The 19,220-nt window shown below is 45.0% G+C and overlaps 2 protein-coding genes across 2 annotated transcripts in view; both read left to right on the plus strand.

Annotated features, from left to right (window-relative positions):
* Window positions 1–8,576: 8,576 nt before the first annotated feature.
* Window positions 8,577–12,654, plus strand: LOC144484429 (uncharacterized). Its single transcript, XM_078202962.1, has 2 exons — window positions 8,577–8,630; window positions 9,971–12,654. Exon 2 carries the CDS (start codon window positions 10,345–10,347, stop codon window positions 11,491–11,493), a length of 1,149 nt encoding a protein of 382 aa, XP_078059088.1. The 5' UTR covers window positions 8,577–8,630; window positions 9,971–10,344; the 3' UTR covers window positions 11,494–12,654.
* LOC144484439 (uncharacterized) overlaps window positions 11,743–19,220 on the plus strand; it is a 48,527-nt gene continuing 41,049 nt past the window's right edge. Inside the window, 2 exon segments of the mRNA XM_078202971.1 lie at window positions 11,743–11,832; window positions 16,186–16,782. Coding sequence (XP_078059097.1) covers window positions 11,743–11,832; window positions 16,186–16,782 — 687 coding nt within the window.

Consider the following 19,220-nt stretch of genomic DNA (forward strand, 5'->3'; position numbering starts at 1 on the left):
TTGGGTCATTCATGACCCTTTGTAGTCTCTTGTGGTCTTGGACAGAGCAGGAGCAATATCAATTTGTGATACAACCAGAAAGAATGCTTTCCAGAAAGGGAGGAGAATGTTATGTGACAACCAGAATATCAGTTTCAAATTTCTATCCTGTGCTTACATTCATTGCTTTGACAGATGTTTTTATTTACAAGGGATTAGAATGGAAGGATTTTCAGTCAGAAATATCTTGGTTCATTTGGACACGACTATCATCAGCGATCAAATGTCAGAGGAACACTGATGCCCTGTTCAAAAAGATTTCAATCATCAGTGCGAATGGAAAAGTTGTGTGATGCACATTCCCAAGAGAGAGAGAGATTTCCAGGGAAAGAGACATAAGAATATATGAACAAATGAACTCGGAGTAGGCTACTCAGTCCCTCCAACCTGCTCCACAATTCAATAAGATCATGGCTGATCTGATTTTAGCCTCAATCCCACAGTCCTGGCAACTCCTAATAACTTTTCAGTCCCTCATTAATCAAGAATCTATTGCATAAACTGGAGCATAACCTCCCTACTTTTGTAATCATTTCCCCTCACTATGAACAATAACATTCTATTAGCTTTCCGAATTACTTGCTGTTCCTGTATATTGGCCTTTTGGGATCCGAGGTGATCAAAAAGTTGCTGACACCTTAATCTAGCCTGTGAAGCAAGTGTGTTCTGTTAGCGTGGTTGGGTACCTGAGAGATTGTTGGGAAGCTTGAATGCACATGGAGATCTAGGCCAGACGAATACAGAAAGAAGTTGAAATCCTGGCGGTGGATCCTTGGTGAAGGCATCCAACAGAAAGAATTGTATAGGAGAAGATTCCAAAGTGAGATCTTCGAGAGTGTGAGATTGGAAATGCTCACGTGGAAGACAGAATTTCAGTGAGATCAGTTGGCTCACTGTTTGACAACCATCTGGGGAAATGATGAGAAATCCGGAGAAGTTGTATTCGGTGACATCTGTCACTTGGTTTCAGAGTGTGGGGTGTCTGGCCACATTTCACCGATTGGTTTGCATGGACTGTGAACTTACTGAGAATATTTGAGTGTAAGATAAAGTTTGTAACTTGTGTAATGGTAGAAATCTGTTTATATCTGTCAAGGTATTGCTGGGGTGAAGGAGAGTTAATTCTACTTAATGTTTTCTTGTTTAATAAAAGTTTACCAAAAATCTCTGTCTGCTCATCCAGCTATCTAAACAAAATAATAGTGAGGATCTATCAAGCCATCTTCCATCCTGGAATCTGACATTGCCAGTAGTAACATCAGCTGATACAATAAGGTACTTTCACCTCTATGAGGCAGTTCAGCTCTTTTCTCCATGTTTGAACCAAGGCTGTAATGAGGTCAGGAACTCAGTGACCCTTGCAGAACCCAAACTGACCATCAGTGAGTAGTTTCTTCTGAAGCAAGTGCCACTTAACAGCAGATATCCCCTTTCATCACTTTACTGATGATCAAGGGAGGTTGAATGCACCAATAATTGGCCGGGTAGCATTTGTCCTGCTTTTTGTTTACAGGGTGTACCTGAGCAATTTTCCTCACTGCTGGGTAATCAGTAATTTATAAAGATTCAGGATAACTCCCTGCTTTGCACTCCATATCTCCATTCATAAACTGAGGACCCCATTAGCTTTTTAAAAAAAACAGCTTTGTCAACTTGCCTTGTCACAATCAATGAATTTTGATAAAATGCTCTCTCAGAGTTGGTGCAGACTCGATGGGCCAAATGACCTCCTTCTGCACTGCAGGGACTCTATGATAGAACTGGGCATTGCCAGTGTGCATGTGAAAACAAACACGGTGCTTTTGAATGATGCCACATAGTGGCAGGATGTAGATGAGAGATAGGAGGGGCCTTGGATAGATCCGAGGGGGACTCCGAGTTCAGGGACTTTGGAGAGAAAAGTGATATGAGATGGAGCGGTTGTTGGCGAGAACGGTGTGGTCACAGATTGATTATTTAGGATGGGTGATGGTGGTGAATTTGAAGGGAGGAGGGACAGAATTAAAAGAGATTAAAAGAGATTGAGAGCTGCTAACACGGGAAAGGTGGGTGCTCGGTGGTTTAGTGGGAATAGGGTCAATACAACAGAAGACAATATGTGCTCTGCGAGGGCATAAGTGAGATATAGGATAGAAACTGGAGAAACATGGGGTTAGGACTTGGATGAGGAACTTTATAGACAGTCTGGCTCAGTGGGCTAGTGGAAGGAAGGGAAGCAGCAAAGGCAGTTGATCAAATTGTTTCAATCTTAGTGACAAAGAAGCTCCATGAGCTCCTCACACTTGTTACTGGAGGTAAGGATGGAAGGAGACAGGGGAGAGGGAGAGCCCTTCCAAAGAAATTAACATGAATGAATATTAAAAAGATTTACCGCACTGTGTGCTTCAGACAAAACTGATTTATTTTCCTTTGATCAACAATATGAACAACTGTAACAGGCCTGGAGTTTATTCACATGAACAGAAACCGACTCCACTGAAGATGGTCGTCGTGGATGAGATTAATAGGAAAATGCAATCAATGTAGTTACTTGTGAACTCGTTGGTGTTTCAGCAAGTGAGATTTCTGAATGAATCCCTTCCCACACTTGGAGCAGGTGAATGGTTTCTCCCCATGTGAGTGCGCTGGCGGACAGTGAGGTGTGATGATCGTCTGAACCCACTCCCGCAGTGAGAGCACCTGAATGGTCTCTCATCATTGTGAAGATGTTGGTGGGACATCAGTTCCTCAGAACCTTTATAGCACTTCCCACAGTCTGGACCTTTGAAAAGTCTGTCTTTAGTGTGAACCCACTGGTGTCTCAGATGGGTGGATGACTGCATCAAGCCCTTCCCACACTCAGAGCAGGTGAATGGCCTCTCCCCAGTGTCAATACACTGGTGTACAGAGAGTTGAGATGATTGCCTGAACCCAGTCCCATAGTGAGAGCACCTGAACAGTCTCTCTTCAGTGTGAACACTTTGAGGGGACGTAAGTTCCCAGGAACCTTTATAGCACTTCCCACATTCCGGGTATTTATAAGGTCTCTCATCAATGTGAACTCGCTGGTGTCTCAGCAAGGTGGATAAATGGGTGAATCCTCTCCCACATTCAGAACAGGTGAATGGTCTCTCCCCAGTATGAACTTGCTGGTGTTTCAGCCGGTTGGATGAATCAGTAAATCCTTTCCCACACACGGAGCAGGTGAACAGCTTCTCTCCAGTGTGAACTCGCTGGTGCGTCAGCAAGTTTGATGACCGAGTGAATCTCTTCCCACATATAAAGCAGGTGAATGCATCGATGAGTTTCCAGCTCAGACGGGTAACCAAATGCCTCCTCACAGTCCCCACATTTCCACAGTTTCTCACCAGTGTGAATACGCTTGTGTCTCGACAGGCCAGAAGATTGGCTGAAGCCTCGTCCACACACACAACACATGTACGATTTCCCACCAGTATGAACAGTGATTTTTTTCTTTCCATGTTCAAAATTTGATGATATTCAGTTCCAATAATTTGGGCAACTTTGTCAGATCCCGATATGATGTTTGGTTTCCGGATTCCCTGTTGCAAAACCATCCCTTCTAAGGTCCTGTCAAGTGAATTTAAAACAGAAAAAAAAGTGAGAGAATCCACAAAACACAAAGGCAGGTTGTGAAATTGAGCTGAATAAATATGGCAATTTTTGGGGCTGGTACGAGGAAAAAGTGAGCATGGAAACTGCTGGATTGTTAAAAACCCAACTGGCTCATTAATAACCTTCAGGGAAGGGAAGCTGACCCCCATCTGAGCCGACACAAGATTATGACCTCTATGAGGGGAGAAGAGGGAGAGAGGATTGGAAGCAGAAGAAGAGAAAGAGAGTGATTTTCTATTTGTACAAATCAACCAGGATTTTAACAGAATCTCGCAAACCCTCAACCATCATGTCCGAGAAGGAGCAGTTACCAAGTGTATGTGAATGCTATCACCTCCGGGTTCTCCTCCAAGGCGCACACAGTTCTGACAGTAAGTAATGGATGAGCAGAAATTTCCTCTACTTCAATATTGGGAAGACTGATGCTACTGTCTTCAGCCCCAGCTACAAACTCCACTCTTGAGCCACTGACTCCATCCCTCTGCCTGATAACTGTTTGAGTCTGAAGCAGATTGTTCAAACCGTTGGTGTGATATCTGACCCCAAGACAAGCTCCTGACCACATTTTTGCATCATCTTCAAGACTGAATTCCACCTCAGTAACATTTCCTGACTCCACCCCAGACTCAGCTCATCTGCTGCTGAACCACGGATCCATTCCTTTGTTACCTCTGAGATATCTACACTCCTCTAATTCTGACTTCCTGAGTATTCCTGATTTTATTTACTCCATGTTGTGTGGCCTCACCTGAAGCTGCTAAGACCACAAATTCTGGAATTTCCTCCCTAACCTTCTCTATCTTACATTCCTTCATTAAAACACTCCTTAAAACTGACCTCTGCTTCCGGTAGCCCATGACTTTACAAAAGCAATCACCATCAGTCCCAGATAAAAATTCAGAAGAGACAATTTTTTTTCTCTTGGTATGAGTTTTCTCTGTTAAATCTTCCTCATCTAGCCCCCTGTAAAAGGAGTTTCCAAAATCCAACTCTGTCAGTCCAGAATAGAAATTCACAACATTCTCTCCTCCTGCTGCCTGGTCCAGGATGTCCCCGCCTGGTGATTGTCGAGCGGTGTTCATTCATCCGTTGTCGTAGGGTCTGCCTGGTCTCCCCAATGTACCATGCCTTGGGATATCCGTTCCTGCAGCGTATCAGGTAGACAGCAGGACGGCCTCAACTGGGATCTTGGGTTCATGTCACACTATCTGTAATCCCCACAACTTGACTGGGCTTGCAGCATCTCACTAACTGTCCTGGCTGGAGACAATACACATCTCTTGTCCTGGCTGGAGACAATACACATCTCTTTAACCTGTGCTTAACCCTCTCTCCACTCACATTATCCGTCGCTTTAAGACTTGATTACCTGTAAAGACTCGCATTTCAATCTTTATTTTGTAAATTGAGTTAGTGTCTTTATATGTCCTGTTTGTGAACAGAACTCCCACTCACCTGATGAAGGGGCAGCGCTCCGAAAGCTAGTGGCTTGCGCTACCAAATAAACCTGTTGGACTTTAACCTGGTGTTGTGAGACCTCTTACTGTGTTTACCCCAGTCCAACGCCGGCATCTCCACATCTTGATGACAGAAGCCAGAGGGTAGCTGTAGAAAGTTGTTGTTCAAACTGGAGAATGTGACCAGCGATGTGCCTTAGGGATTGGTGCTGGGTCCACTGTTACTTGTCATTTATATTAATGATTTGGATGAGAAATAAGGAGGCATGGTTAGTAAGTTTGCAGATGACACCAAGGTTGGTGGCATAGTGGACAGTGAAGAAGGTTATCTCCGATTGCAACAGGATCTTATCAATTGGGCCAGTGGGCTGACGAATGGCAGATGCAGTTTAATTTAGATAAATGCGAGGTGATGCATTTTGGTAGATTGAACCAGGGCAGGATTTACTGAGTTAATGGTAGGGCATTGGGGAGAGTTATGGAACATAGAGATCTTGGGGTACATGTTCATAGCTCCTTGAAAGTGGAGTCACAGGTGGACAGAGTGGTGAAAAAGGCATTCAACATGCCTGGTTTCATTGGTCAGAACATTGAATACAGGAGTTGGGACGTCTGTTGAAGTTGTACAAGACATTGGTAAAGCCACACTTGGAATGCTGTGTACGGTTCTGGTCACTCTATTATAGAAAGGATATTATTAAACTAGAAAGAGTGCAGAAGAGATTTACTAGGATGCGACCGGGACTTGATGGTTTGAGTTCTAATGAAAGGCTTGATGGACTGGGACTTTTTTCTCTGGAGCGTAGAAGGCTGAGGGGTGATCTTATAGAGGTCTATAAAATAATGAGGGGCATAGATCAGCCAGAAAGTCAATATCTTTTCCCAAAGACAGGGGAGTCTAAAACTAGACGGCATTGGTTTAAGATAGAGTGGAGGGATACAAAAGGGTACAGAGGGGCAGTTTTTTTTCAGACAGAGGGCGGTGAGTGTCTGGAACAAGCTGCCAGAGGTATTAGTAGAGGCGGGTACAATTTTGTCTTTTAAAAAGCGTTTAGACAGTTACATGGGTAAAATGGGTAGAGAGGGATCTGGGCCAAATGCGGGCAATTGGGACTAGCTTCGGGGTTTAAAAAAAAGTGCAGCATGGACAAGTTGGGCCGAATGGCCTGTTTCCATGCTGTCAACCTCTATGACTCTATGGACAGAGAGGGATTTGGGCCAAACATGGGCAATAGGGACTAGCTTAGTGGTTTCAAAAAAAGTGGGCAGCATGGACAAGTTGGGCTGAAGGGCCATGCTGTAAACCTCTATGACTCTGTGACCTCAATGACTGAACTGTGTTCATTGGGGTGAGTTTCTGTTGATAAACGCCAGAGGCTAATGTTTGTGATAATCAAATTAGTCATCTTTATTTTAATGAAGTTTGTAATATATATAAATGACTTGGAAGAAAATGTAGCTGCTCTGATTAGCAAGTTTGCAGATGATACTAAGCTTGATGGAGTTGCGGATAGTGATGAAGATTGTCAGAAAATACAGCAGGATATAGATAAGCTGGAAAAATGGGCAGAGAAATGGCAGATGGAATTTAATCTGGAGAAGTGCGAGGTGATGCATTTTGGTAGCTCCAATTCAGGTGGGAGCTATAAAATAAATGGCAGAACCATCGGCATCATAGACACACAGAAAGATCTGTGAGTACAGGTCCACAGATCCTTAAAAGTGGCAGCACAGGTGGAAGAGGTGGTGAAGAATGCATATGGCATGCTTGCCTTCATCGGATGGGGCATCGAGTATAAAAGTTGGCAAATTATGTTACAGTTGTATAAAACATTGATTCGGCCACATTTGGAATACTGTGTCCAATTCTGGTCACCACACTACCAGAAGGACGTGAAGGCTTTGGAGAGAGTACAGAAAAAGTTTGCCAGGATGTTATCTGGTTTGGAGGGTATTAGCTATAAGGAAAGATTGAATAAACTGGGATTGTTCTCATTGGAAAGACAGAGGGTGAGGGGCGACCTGATAGAAGTTTATAAAATTATGAGTGGTATAGATAGAGTGAATAGTTGGACGCTTTTTCCCAGGGCAGAAATGACAATTACAAGGGGGCACAGGTTCAAGATAAGGGGGGAAAAGATTCAGTGGAGATGTGCGGAGGAACTCTTTTACAGAGCGGTTGGGGGTCTGGAATGCACTGCCAAGTGAGGTGGTTGAGGCAGTTATGTTAGTCATACTTAAGAACTTATCTTGATAGGCATATGAACAAATGGGGAATAAGCAGTTGGTCTAGATAGGACAATGTGATTGGCGCAGGCTTGGAGGGCCGAAGGGTCTGTTCCTGTGCAGTACTGTTCTTTGTTCTTTAAACATGCTGCATTGAGTCTTTTTAATATCTTATTGTGGACTGGCTTCAGACATCAGACGACGCAACTGTGCACCAGCACTCACACACTAAGGAGAGATCATTCACCTGTACCATGTCTGGGAATGGATTCACTCTGTCATCCACTCAGCTGAGACACCAGCGAGTTCACAAGTAACTACAACGATTGAATTCTGCTGTTAATCACATTCAGGCGTGCACAATGCTAATTGGGATTGTAAAATAAAAGCAGAAATACTACAGTTGCTGGAAAGCTGAAATAAAACCAGAAAATGCTAAAATAAAGTCAGCAGGTCTGGCAGCATCCATGGAGCGAGAAACAGAGTTAACGTGAACTCTGGGTGAACTCTGAAGAGCCAAATGGACTTGAAATATTAACAGATAATGTCAGACCCGCTGTTTTTTTTCCAGTACTTTTCTGGTTTTATTATTGCTTATCATGGTCTGTTTCTGCTGAAGTTAATAAACTCCAGACCACTTATGAATGCTAATATTCTGGGTAAAAGTCAAGTAAATAAGCTTTGTATTTAAACACATTGTAAGATGAGTTTTAATATCCCAAACACGAATTAGTTCATCTTGAAGCAATCTCCCTCCTCACTGTCTCAACTCCAACAAAAAGTGCAAGGAGGCTATGAACTTTTTTTCCTTATTTTGTGTGTGAACTACCAGAAATGTTGCAGTCAAATATCGAACATTTGGGGACATCACAGGCATCAGCACACACAGAGTGCAATGGGATAGCCTCGTCCTGGGCAAACCTCCTGCTTGATCATGGTTCCACCCCTCCCTGCCAGGTTGTGGATTTAGTTGTGGACTCCAAAGAAAATATGGAGCGGGTGAGGGTGAATTGTGCCCATCAGGGAAGTTGGTTCAGGTTTAGGGGTTTCCATATAATATAAATACTGATTTTGCAATGCGCTTCTCCAATGGGAATTCGAACCGAATACGAATGTTTAAACTTTCCATCATCAACCTGAGTCATCAATGGCGGCGGCTTTACCCAGCATCCCCCGCGCTGCAGAATGTCCCCTATCAGTGAGTGCGGGTGCGCAGGCGCAGTGTGCACTCTGAGCATGCTCAGTGACAGTCATGGTACCGGGGAAGGTTCGGGAGGAGACAGTGAGCACAGGGTAGGAATGGAAACCGCGGCACCAACTTCTGGCCCAGGCTGCAGGCCTCGGCCTTACCGCGGGGACAGGCCCGGGGGGAGCGCTGGAGTCACCGGCTGGACGTTGCAGAGGATCCGCAAACCCTTCAGAATCATTGTCAGCTCCCTGGTTTGCAGCTGCGGGGCTTCTCCCTCCCTCCCTCCCGGGAACAGGCCCAGGTTAACGGCCCCACCCTGGCTCAGCCACTGGAGGATGGTTCACATCAGAGGATGGGGGAGGGGGACAATAAATAAGGTTACACTTTGGCCTCAAATCAATGAGGACTCTGATCTCTGGGAAGGAAGGAAACCCTGGGAGGTGGGCGGGGAGGATTCACAAACACCCTCTGGAGGCCCCAACACCCCCAATAAGACCCATTGGTTTTATTGTCAGTCTGCAGACAGCAGCTGGAGAACTGAACCCAGACAGAGGACAGGGAGGGAGAAAACTGGGAGTGGAGGAAATAAATGGTGCGATGGGTTTGGATTTCAGTCAGAAGTTTAACAACACCAGGTTAAAGTCCAACAGGTTTATTTGGTAGCAAAAGCCACACAAGCTTTCGGAGCCTTTGGATTTCAGCCCAGGGAGGAGGAAGAGTGTGTGGGACGGGGTTTACAGATTTCGAGGAACAAGAGAGGAAAAAATGTTCCAGAGAAACAAGAATTGTCTGTTCAGAGTTTCTATCCTGGACCGACGGTGATAGATTTTTGAATCGGTTTTTAAAGAGGCTTTCAAGGGGAGGATTTACACACATAGAAAACTCAAACCAAGAGAAATGTTTGTTTCTTTGTGATTTCTATCCTGCATTGACAGCAATGGGTTTTGTAAACTGAATGATGTCAGCTGTCATAAAAGATTAATGGGGTTGGACCATTTTTCTTTAGGAAACAAGGGATTAAGCAGTAACCCGACTATCAGATGCTTGGACAGGGGAGATGTGGAGAAATACTTCCATTGGTGTGAGAGAGTCTAAAACAAGAGACCATCAATAAGCAAAGAGTGATAAATACAAGATAATTACAAATCAATCCAGAACGGAGATAAGGACAAATTTATTTACTCTCAGATTGAGAATGTGGAACTCATTAATACAGGAAAGTGCTGAGCTGCTGTCAGAAGGAAACAAGCACATCAGAGAAAGAGAAATAGAAAGATCAGCTGAAAGGCTGAGATGTGGCAGATGGGATCAGAGGTGGCTGAGATGTGGTAGGTGGGACAGGAGGAGATTTGTGTCAAGTATAAACAGCAGCAGAACAATTGGACCAACTGGACTGTCTGTGTCTTGTATATTTTAAGTAATTGAATGTTATCTCTTTTTACAGAATATTTGCAGATTGGAAATTCAAACCGAATATCATGTCAAGATTGGTCAGAGTCACTTGATTCATCAGGAGCTGATCATCATCAGCCTATGAATGTGGAAGGAGAAATGCTTGTCTGTTTTGGAACAGAGCTTTAAGCAGTCACGCAGCATGAAAATAAGTTACATATTTACATCTGGGAGATACCGTACTCGTGTGTGGATGAGGCGTCAATTGATCATCCAACCTGGAGAGACATAAGGACATCTGCACCATAGGAACAAGGAGCAACAAAAGGCCATTTAGCCCTTTGAACCTGCTTCACCATTGAATAACATCATGGTTTATCTGATAGTGAGCTCAAATCTGCATCCCACCTACACCTGTCGATAATCATGGAGAAACCATGGAAATGTAGAGACTGTGGGACGGGATTCAATTACCCATCGGAATTGGAAACTCATCGACGTATTCACACTGGGGAGAAGCCATTCACCTGTCCTGTGTGTGGGAAGGGATTCACTCAGTCATCCAGCCTGTACACACACCAGCATGTCCATACTGGTGAGAGGCCATTTACCTGTCTTCAATGTGGGAAGGGATTTAATGCTTTATCAAACCTCCAGACTCACCACCAGGTTCACTCTGATCAGAGACCGTTTAAATGTTGTGAGTGTGGGAAGAGCTTTAAAAGCAGAAAGGATTTATTGATTCACCAACGCACTCACACTGGGGAGAGGCCGTTCATCTGCAACATGTGTGGGAAGGGATTCACTCAGTCATCCCACCTCCTGACACACCAAAGTGTTCACACTGATCAGAGACCATTTAAATGTTCTGATTGTGAGAAGAACTTTAAAAGTACAAAGGATTTACTGATTCACCAACGCACTCACACCGGGGAGAGGCCGTTCATCTGCTCCGTGTGTGGGAAGGGATTCACTTGTTCATCCCACCTCCTGACACACCGATTTGTTCACACTGATCAGAGACCTTTCAATTGTTCTGAATGTGATAAAACATTTAAAAGCAAAAAGGATCTTCTGAAACACCAGCACACTCACACTGGGGAGAGGCCGTTCACCTGCTCTCTCTGTGGGAAGGGATTCACTCGGTTAGCCCACCTTCTGAGACACCATCGAGTTCACACTGGGGAGAGGCCGTTCACCTGCCCTGTGTGTTGTCAGGAATTCATTGATACATCCGACCTTCTGATACACCGGCGAGTTCACACTGGAGAGAGACCGTACACTTGCCTCCTGTGCGGCAAGAGATTCACTCAGTCATCCCACCTGACTACACACCAACTTGTTCACACTGATCAGAGACCTTTTGAATGTTATGATTGTGAGAAGAGATTTAAAAGTAAACAGAATCTGCTGAAACACCAGCGAGTTCACACTGGGGAAAGGCTGTTCAACTGCTCCATGTGTGGGAAAGGATTCGCTCAGTCAAACAACCTGCTGAAACACCAGCAAGTTCACAGGCAACAGCAGGGGTTGGATTCTGCTGTTATTGCTGCTGTTAATCACATCCAGGACTGAATAGTGTCTGGTTACCAGTGAGGTTCCACAGTTTTGTGGTATATATCAATGACTTAGACTTAAATGTAAGGGTCATGATTCAGTTTGCAGATGATACAACAATTGTATTTGTGTTTAACAATCCAGAAGAAAGCCGTGGACTGCAGGAAGATATCAGTGGGCTGGTCAGATGGGCAGAAAAATGGCACATGGAATTCGATCTGGAGCAGTGAGAGAGAATGAATTTGGGACATTAGACAAGACAAGGGAATGAACAATAAAGGGATGATGCTGAGAATTATAGAGGATCAGAGAGAACCTGGAGTCAACATCCAGGCATCCGTGAAGGAGGCTGGACAGGTAGATCATAAGACCATAAGATGTAGGAGCAGAATGAGGCCATTCAGCCCATTGAGTCTGCTCTGCAATTCAATCAAGGCTGATAAGTGTCTCAATCAGGTGGTCAAGAAGACATTTGGCCCAAGCCTAGTATATAAGAGGAGGGAGATTATGCTCAAACTGAAGCAGAGAGTGGGAATAAATGGATCCTTTTCAGAGTGGGAAGCAGTGACGAGTGGGTCCGGCAGGTTCAGTGCTGCAACCCCAGCTGTTCATAATATACATTAATGATTTGGATGAAGGAATTGAATGCAATATCTCCAATTTTCAGCCGACACTAAGCTGGGTGGCAGTGTGTGCTGTGAGGAGGATCCTTAGAGGCTACAGGGGGGCTTGGACAGGCTGAGTGGGCAGATACTTGGCAAATGCAATATAATGTGGATAAATGTGAGGTTATCAACTTTGGTGGCAAAAACAGGAAGAAAGATTATTATCTGAATGGTGGCAGTTTAGGAAAAGGGGAAGTGCATCGTGACCTGGGTGTCATGGTGGGACAGTTGCTGAAGGTTGGCATGCAGGTACAGCAGGCAGTGAGGAAAGCTAATGGCATGCTGGCCTTCATAGCAAGAGGATTTGAGTGTGGGAGTAAAGATGTTTTGCTCAGTTGTACAGGGCCTTGGTGAAGCCACACCTTGGGTATTGTGTGTATTTTTGGTCTCCTAGTCTGAGGAAGGACATTCTTGCTATTGAGGGAGTCCAGCTAAGGTTCACCAGACTGATTCCTGGAATGGCAGGACTGACAGATGAAGAGAGACTGGATCGACCGGGACTGTGATACTGAAAGTGCATGATCTGCCATGATCATATTGAATGGTGGTGAAGGCTCGAAAGGCCGAATAGCCGACTCCTGCACCTATTTTCTATGTTTATAAAACGCTTCATAAAACGTTCTGTCGAAGGATCATTTAGATCCAAAAGATTAACTCTGTTTGTCCCCACAGATGCTGCCAGACCTGCTGAGGTTGCCCAGCATAGTCTGTTTATATTTATAAAATGCTAGTTAGAGCAAGCTGGAGTACTGAGCACAGTTCTGGTTACCAGATGAAAGCTGAAGTGGCAGAAAGCTGAAGTCAGTTGGTGATTTTTTAATATAATTACAATCTGTTCAATTTTCAAATCTAGTGAATAAAGGATTGAAGAATTAGGAGGGTTCGTGGAGGAATCATTTCACCCGGAGAGTCACGGGGATCTGGAACTCACTGCCTGAAAGGACGGGAGAGGCAGAAACCCTCATCACATTAAACAGGAACTCAGATACACAGCTGAGATTCTGTAACACACAGAGGGACAGATCAAGAGCTGGAAAGTAGGATGAAACTGGACAGTACTTTTCCAGCCAGCACAGACCTGATGGGCTGAATGGCCTCCTGCTGTTCAGTGAATTTTCTATATTTCAGTTCTGACAGTTGGAGTTTGTTTCTGCTGATGTTAATAACTCCTCGAACTGGGCTGTAGTGTAATATTCTGGATAAATGTGAAATCAGCTTGATTAAAACACATCAGAGTAGATTTTTTTTCTTTCCCACCTGTGTTATCTGATTGTATTCTGATTTTCTTATCAGTAACACAACTAACCTCAGCCGCCCCAATCTGCGAATGACTGAGTAAATTCCTTCCCAAACAGCACTGCGAGTGTCCCTCAAACCACAGGGACTGCAGCGGTTCAGGAAGGCAGCTCACCACCACCTCAAGGGCAATTAGGAATAGGCAATAAAAATACTGGTCTGGCCAGTGACACCCACACCCCATGAGAAGAAAATGTCTGTTCAAACAAGACTTAATTAAGGCAGGGCAGGATTATTTGAATAATAAATTTTACAACATTAAATTAACATTAAAATTATTATTAAAGGAAAGAGGTTTGTATATCAATTCAGGAAAACTTCCAAGATGGTGCTGGAGTGTGGCAACTTCTTGCAAGCTGTGCCCAGCACACCCTCTAATTCTATCTTTGACTCGTTCTATGCTTCTAAAACTTTATTCTAACTCTTATGACTGTAACACTACATTCTGCATCCTCTCCTTCTCTACGTACGGTACTCTTTGTCTGTATCGCACACAAGAACAATACTTTTCACTGTATGCTAATACATATGACAATAATAAATCAAATCAAATCAGACAATGATTTTTACAACTTTATCGAGGTGTTGATCCATCACAGTGCTCCCCTCTCAAGACTCTGTCTCAGACACAGTCCCACTTGCTGAGATGTACATGTGATTCTTGCCTCGAGTGAGTGTCTTCATTAATCAGCCAGCCACAAATCATTATGGAGCCCTGACTTTTCACCCCTGAGTGGCCAGCACCCTGTGTCAGAGTCAACCTTTTCCTCAGTTAAAATAATTACCTCAAGCTGCTGCTCGGGTAAATCCAATTAGTTCTTAGGCACAGTGGCCACCCAACCTCAGTACATCAGACAAGAATACAAAAGAGTAAAATCTCTTGACTTTCAAGTACTTCGCTATCCACTATTTAAGGTGAGAGGGGAGAGATACAAAAGTGTCCAGAGGGGCAATTTTTTCACACAGAGGGTGGTGAATGTCTGGAACAAGCTGCCAGAGGTAGTAGTAAAGGCAGGTACAATTTTAGCTTTTAAAAAGCATTTAGATAGCTACATGATGGGTATAGAGGGATATGGGCCAAATGTGGGCAATTGGGATTAGTTTAGGGGTTTTTAAAAAAAAGGGTGGCATGGACAAGTTGGGCCGAAGGGCCTGTTTCCATGCTGTAAACCTCTATGACTCTATGACATTGGATCAAACTAAACATTGTAATGTACCATTCCTCAGGACCTTTATCAGGGATCCTTCATTATTAGAACCGTTTGTCTGAAATTACTGTTTCTCACACAAACAGAGAGACATGCAATAATTCAACTTCACAAGTTTTGAATGAAAATCCAGTCTTTCCAATATGATTATTGATTCATTATCTATAACTTAATCAAGGTTCATCAATTGTACAATCATCTGTTTCATGACTGGTTACTCCCTTCAGAATTTGATTAATATATGTGGTTAATACAGAAAATAAAATGAGCACTTTCATCACATAGAGTAGGGATAGTTTCTAATGGAGCTGTTGCTGTTGGCCATATCCAGATTAAGGATTCTAACAACACCAGGTTAAAGTCCAACAGGTGTATTTGGTAGCAAACGCCACCAGCATATCCAGGACAGCACTATGGCAGATAACTAATTAAGTGCAGTTTATGAAGAAAAAATGATAATTGTATATCTGGATCATTGGATGCAATTGCAAACGGATCAGAAAACAGAATTACCAAAATTGCACTTTAATGGTGGAGTGATTACCCATCATCCTCCGCGGGCCAGAAAGTGCTCTATCCTCACTACAGGGAGAGACTGCGCAGGCGTGGGGGAAAAAATGTTGTGATTGGAGCACGCGCGGTCCGGGTGTCGGTCGGTTCGATCAACATCGGGTGAGAAGCGACTGGAGAGGAATGGGGCCGGGGAAGAAATGGAACCGTCTTGTGGGGCCGGGGGAGCGGGGAAACGCCTTAGTAAAACATGCTCATGCCTCAGAGCCCAGTCCCTCTGGGGCTTTGTTACCTTTTCTCCTTCATCCCTTTTCCCAGTCCCAGGCTGCAGGCTCCAGCTGGCAATGTGTGCATCCAGTGTGGAGGAGGCTCCAGCTGGCAATGTGTGCATCCAGTGTGGAGGAGGCTCCAGCTGGCAATGTGTGCATCCAGTGCGGAGGAGGCTCCAGCTGGCAATGTGTGCATCCAGTGCGGAGGAGGCTCCAGCTGGCAATGTGTGCATCCAGTGCGGAGGAGGCTCCAGCTGGCAATGTGTGCATCCAGTGCGGAGGTGGCATAGCTGGCAATGTGTGCATCCAGTGCGGAGGTGGCATAGCTGGCAATGTGTGCATCCAGTGCGGAGGTGGCATAGCTGGCAAAGTGTGCATCCAGTGTGGAGGTGGCTCCAGTTGGAAATGATGTGCACCCAATGTGGACAGAGCGACAGCTGCCAGGGTCACTTTCACCTTGTGCCGGTCCCACCCATTCCCAGGTTCATTCAGCTCAATTTCACAACCTGCCTTTTTGTTTCTGTAGGTTCTCTCTCACTCCTTTTTTTCTGTTTGAAATCCTATTCACAGAGTATCGGAAGGGGAGGAGTTACAGTCTGGAAACAACCTCATCATCGCATCAAAGTCTGACAGCTGCTGAATGCATCCTAGCCTGAATATCGTCAGATTTTGAACACAGAACTGAAAAGCTCCATTCACAGTGGAGAGAAACTGTACATGTGTTCTGCGTGTGGACAAGGCTTCAGCCTGTCGAAACGTTAGTGCAGTCACTCCATGGAGAAATCGTGGAAATGTGTGGACTGTGGGAAGGGATTCCGTTACCCATCCAAACTGGAAATCCATCGTCGTAGTCACACTGGGGAGAGGCCATTCTCCTGCTCTGAGTGTGAGAAGGGATTCGTTAGGTCCTCCCACTTGCTGACACACCAGCAAATTCACACTGGGAAGAGACCATTCACCTGCACCGAATGTGGGAAGGGATTCACTCAGTCATCCAAACTGCTATCACACCAGCGAGTTCACACTGGGGAGAGACCATTCACCTGCTCCGAATGTGGGAAAGGATTCACTGCTTCATCTTACCTGCTGACACAGCAGCATGTTCACACTGATGAGAGACCTTTTAAATGCTCAGACTGTGGGAAGTGCTTTAAAAGATCTGGTGTACTGATGCGCCATCAATGTGCTCACACTGACGAGAGGCCATTCAGATGCATACACTGTGGGACTGGATTCAGACAATCATATAACCTCACTGTACATCAGCGAATTCACACTGGGGAGAGGCCGTTCACCTGCTCTGATTGTGGCAAGGGATTCTCTCAGTCATCCAACCTCCTGAAACACCAACGAATCCACAATTAACCATAGTGATCGGATTCTACTGTTAATCACATTCAGGACTTAAATGTGTTCAATAGGTCTGTTTCTGCTGGAGTTGATGAAATCCAACCCAGTTATGGGGTTAATATTCTGGATGAAAGTCAAATAAATTAGCTTTGTGTTCAATACTGTGCACTGAATCTTTTTAATAACATCAACATAAATGAATTCCTTTTGAAATATATGGATAAAAGCAAATTACTGTGGATGCTGGAATCTGAAACCAAAAGAGAAAATGCTGGAAAATCTCAGCAGGTCTGGCAGCATCTGTAAGGAGAGAAAAGAGCTGATGTTTCAAGTCTCGATGACCCTTTGTCAAAGCTCAAAACACCAGCTTTGACAAAGGGTCATCTGGACTCGAAACGTCAGCTCTTTTCTCTCCTTACAGATGCTGCCAGACCTGCTGAGATTTTCCAATATTTTCTCTTTTGGCTCCTTTTGAAATATCTCCCCTTGTTCTTCCTCCATCTTCACCTCCCACAAATGCTCAAGGAGGAGAAACTCATGATCTTCTTTGTTGCTAAGTTTGAGACAATCCAATCAGCTGCCTCTGCTGCTTCCCTCCCTTTCCATACTCCATAGAATTCTTCTGGTGCAGAAGGAGGCCATTTGGCCCAGCAAGTCTGCACCAACCCTCTGATCAGACAAACAAGCGCCTGTCCCTGGACATGAGCCGCACTGCGCATGCCCAACGTCATAATGCCGGGGACTGATTGACGGCAGCTCTGGACCAATAGGGAAAGGGGGCGGAGCTGGAGGACCGAGCGGGAGCGGCTGGTCCTCCAACCAGCGTGAATAGGGGAGGGGTCTGAAGCATGCGCAGTGCGGGTAATGGCGACGGACGGACGGTTTTAACTCGAATCCGAGATCAGTTCAAGGTAAAGGGCGGCGCGCAGAGAGCGATGAATGTGGCGGGTGGGTGGAGAGGCTTCGTAAACATGTTGTTCAAACTCAAACCCCGATAAATAACTTTCCGGGCGCCCTGTTGGTACCAAATTGGAGGCGCAACTTGTCGTGTTGGACCTAGGCTGACGGCCGTCAATCTGTCGGTGGCAATGTCTATCAGTGCGCATGTGCGGCCGGCATCTTTGTAAGGGGCAATGTGCAACAGGGTGCAGGTGCGATCGCCATGTTTGTAGGGGGCGCAGGAGTGTCTACCTTTGTGATGTATGGGACCTGAACCCACTGCAGTCCATGTGGTGCGGGTACATCCACCCTGCTGGTAGGGAGGAAATTCCAGCATTTTGACCCAGCGACTGCGAAGGAACGACGATATATTTCCAAGATGTGGAGATGCCGGTGTTGGACTGGGGTAAACACAGTAAGAAGTCTCACAACACCAGGTTAAAGTCCAACAGGTTTATTTGGTAGCACAAGCCACTAGGTTTCGGAGCACTGCTCCTTCATCACGTAAGTGGGAGTTCTGTTCACAAACAGGGCATATAAAGACACAAACTCAATTTACAAAATAATGGTTGGAATACGAGTCTTTACAGGTAATCAAGTCTTTAAAGGTACAGACAATGTGAGTGGAGAGAGGGTTAAGCACAAGTTAAAGAGATGTGTATTGTCTCCAGCCAGGACAGTTAGTGAGATTTTGCAAGCCCAGGCAAGTCATGGGAGTTACAGATAGTGTGACATGAACCCAATATCCCGGTTGAGGCCGTCCTCGTGTGCGGAACTTGGCTATCAGTCTCTGCTCAGCGACTCTGCATTGTCGTGTGTCGTGAAGGCCGCCTTGGAGAACGCAGAGACTGATAGCCAAGTTCCGCACACATGAGGACAGCCTCACTAACTGTCCTGGTTGGAGACAATACACATCTCTTTAACCTGCGCTTAACGCTCCCTCCACTCGCATTGTCTGTACCTTTAAGGCTTGATTACCTGTAAAGACTCGCATTCCAACCATTATTTTGTAAATTGAGTTTGTGTCTTTATATGGCCTGTTTGTGAACTGAAATCCCATTCACCTGACGAAGGAGCAGCTCTCCGAAAGCTAGTGGCTTTTGCTACCAAATAAACCTGTTAGACTTTAACCTGGTGTTGTGAGACTTCTTATTGTGTTTACCCCAGTCCAACACTGTCATCTCCACATCATTCTCGGTGTAAACAGGAGGGGATGTGTTTGGAGACAGAATGTTCCAGTTTTCACCCTGACATTCCCAGTATGAATAAGATGCTAGACCAAATGGGGATGTTTTAAGACATCATTTCATTGCCTGGTCACTAACCTCCTTGAGCTCAGCTCATTCTGGGCTAGGAGTGTTTGATGGGGCGGTGTAGAGGGAGTTTATGAAAACTGTGCCTACTCTCTGGCGCTGTTTGGGGACAGGATGTCCCAATTCGCCATCTTTAAAAGGTCAAAGAGAGGACCAACTGGATTATGCTTTATGACATAATTTAATCGCCTGGTA

Source organism: Mustelus asterias, unplaced genomic scaffold (assembly GCF_964213995.1).
Source record: "Mustelus asterias unplaced genomic scaffold, sMusAst1.hap1.1 HAP1_SCAFFOLD_107, whole genome shotgun sequence".
Lineage (NCBI taxonomy): Eukaryota > Metazoa > Chordata > Chondrichthyes > Carcharhiniformes > Triakidae > Mustelus > Mustelus asterias.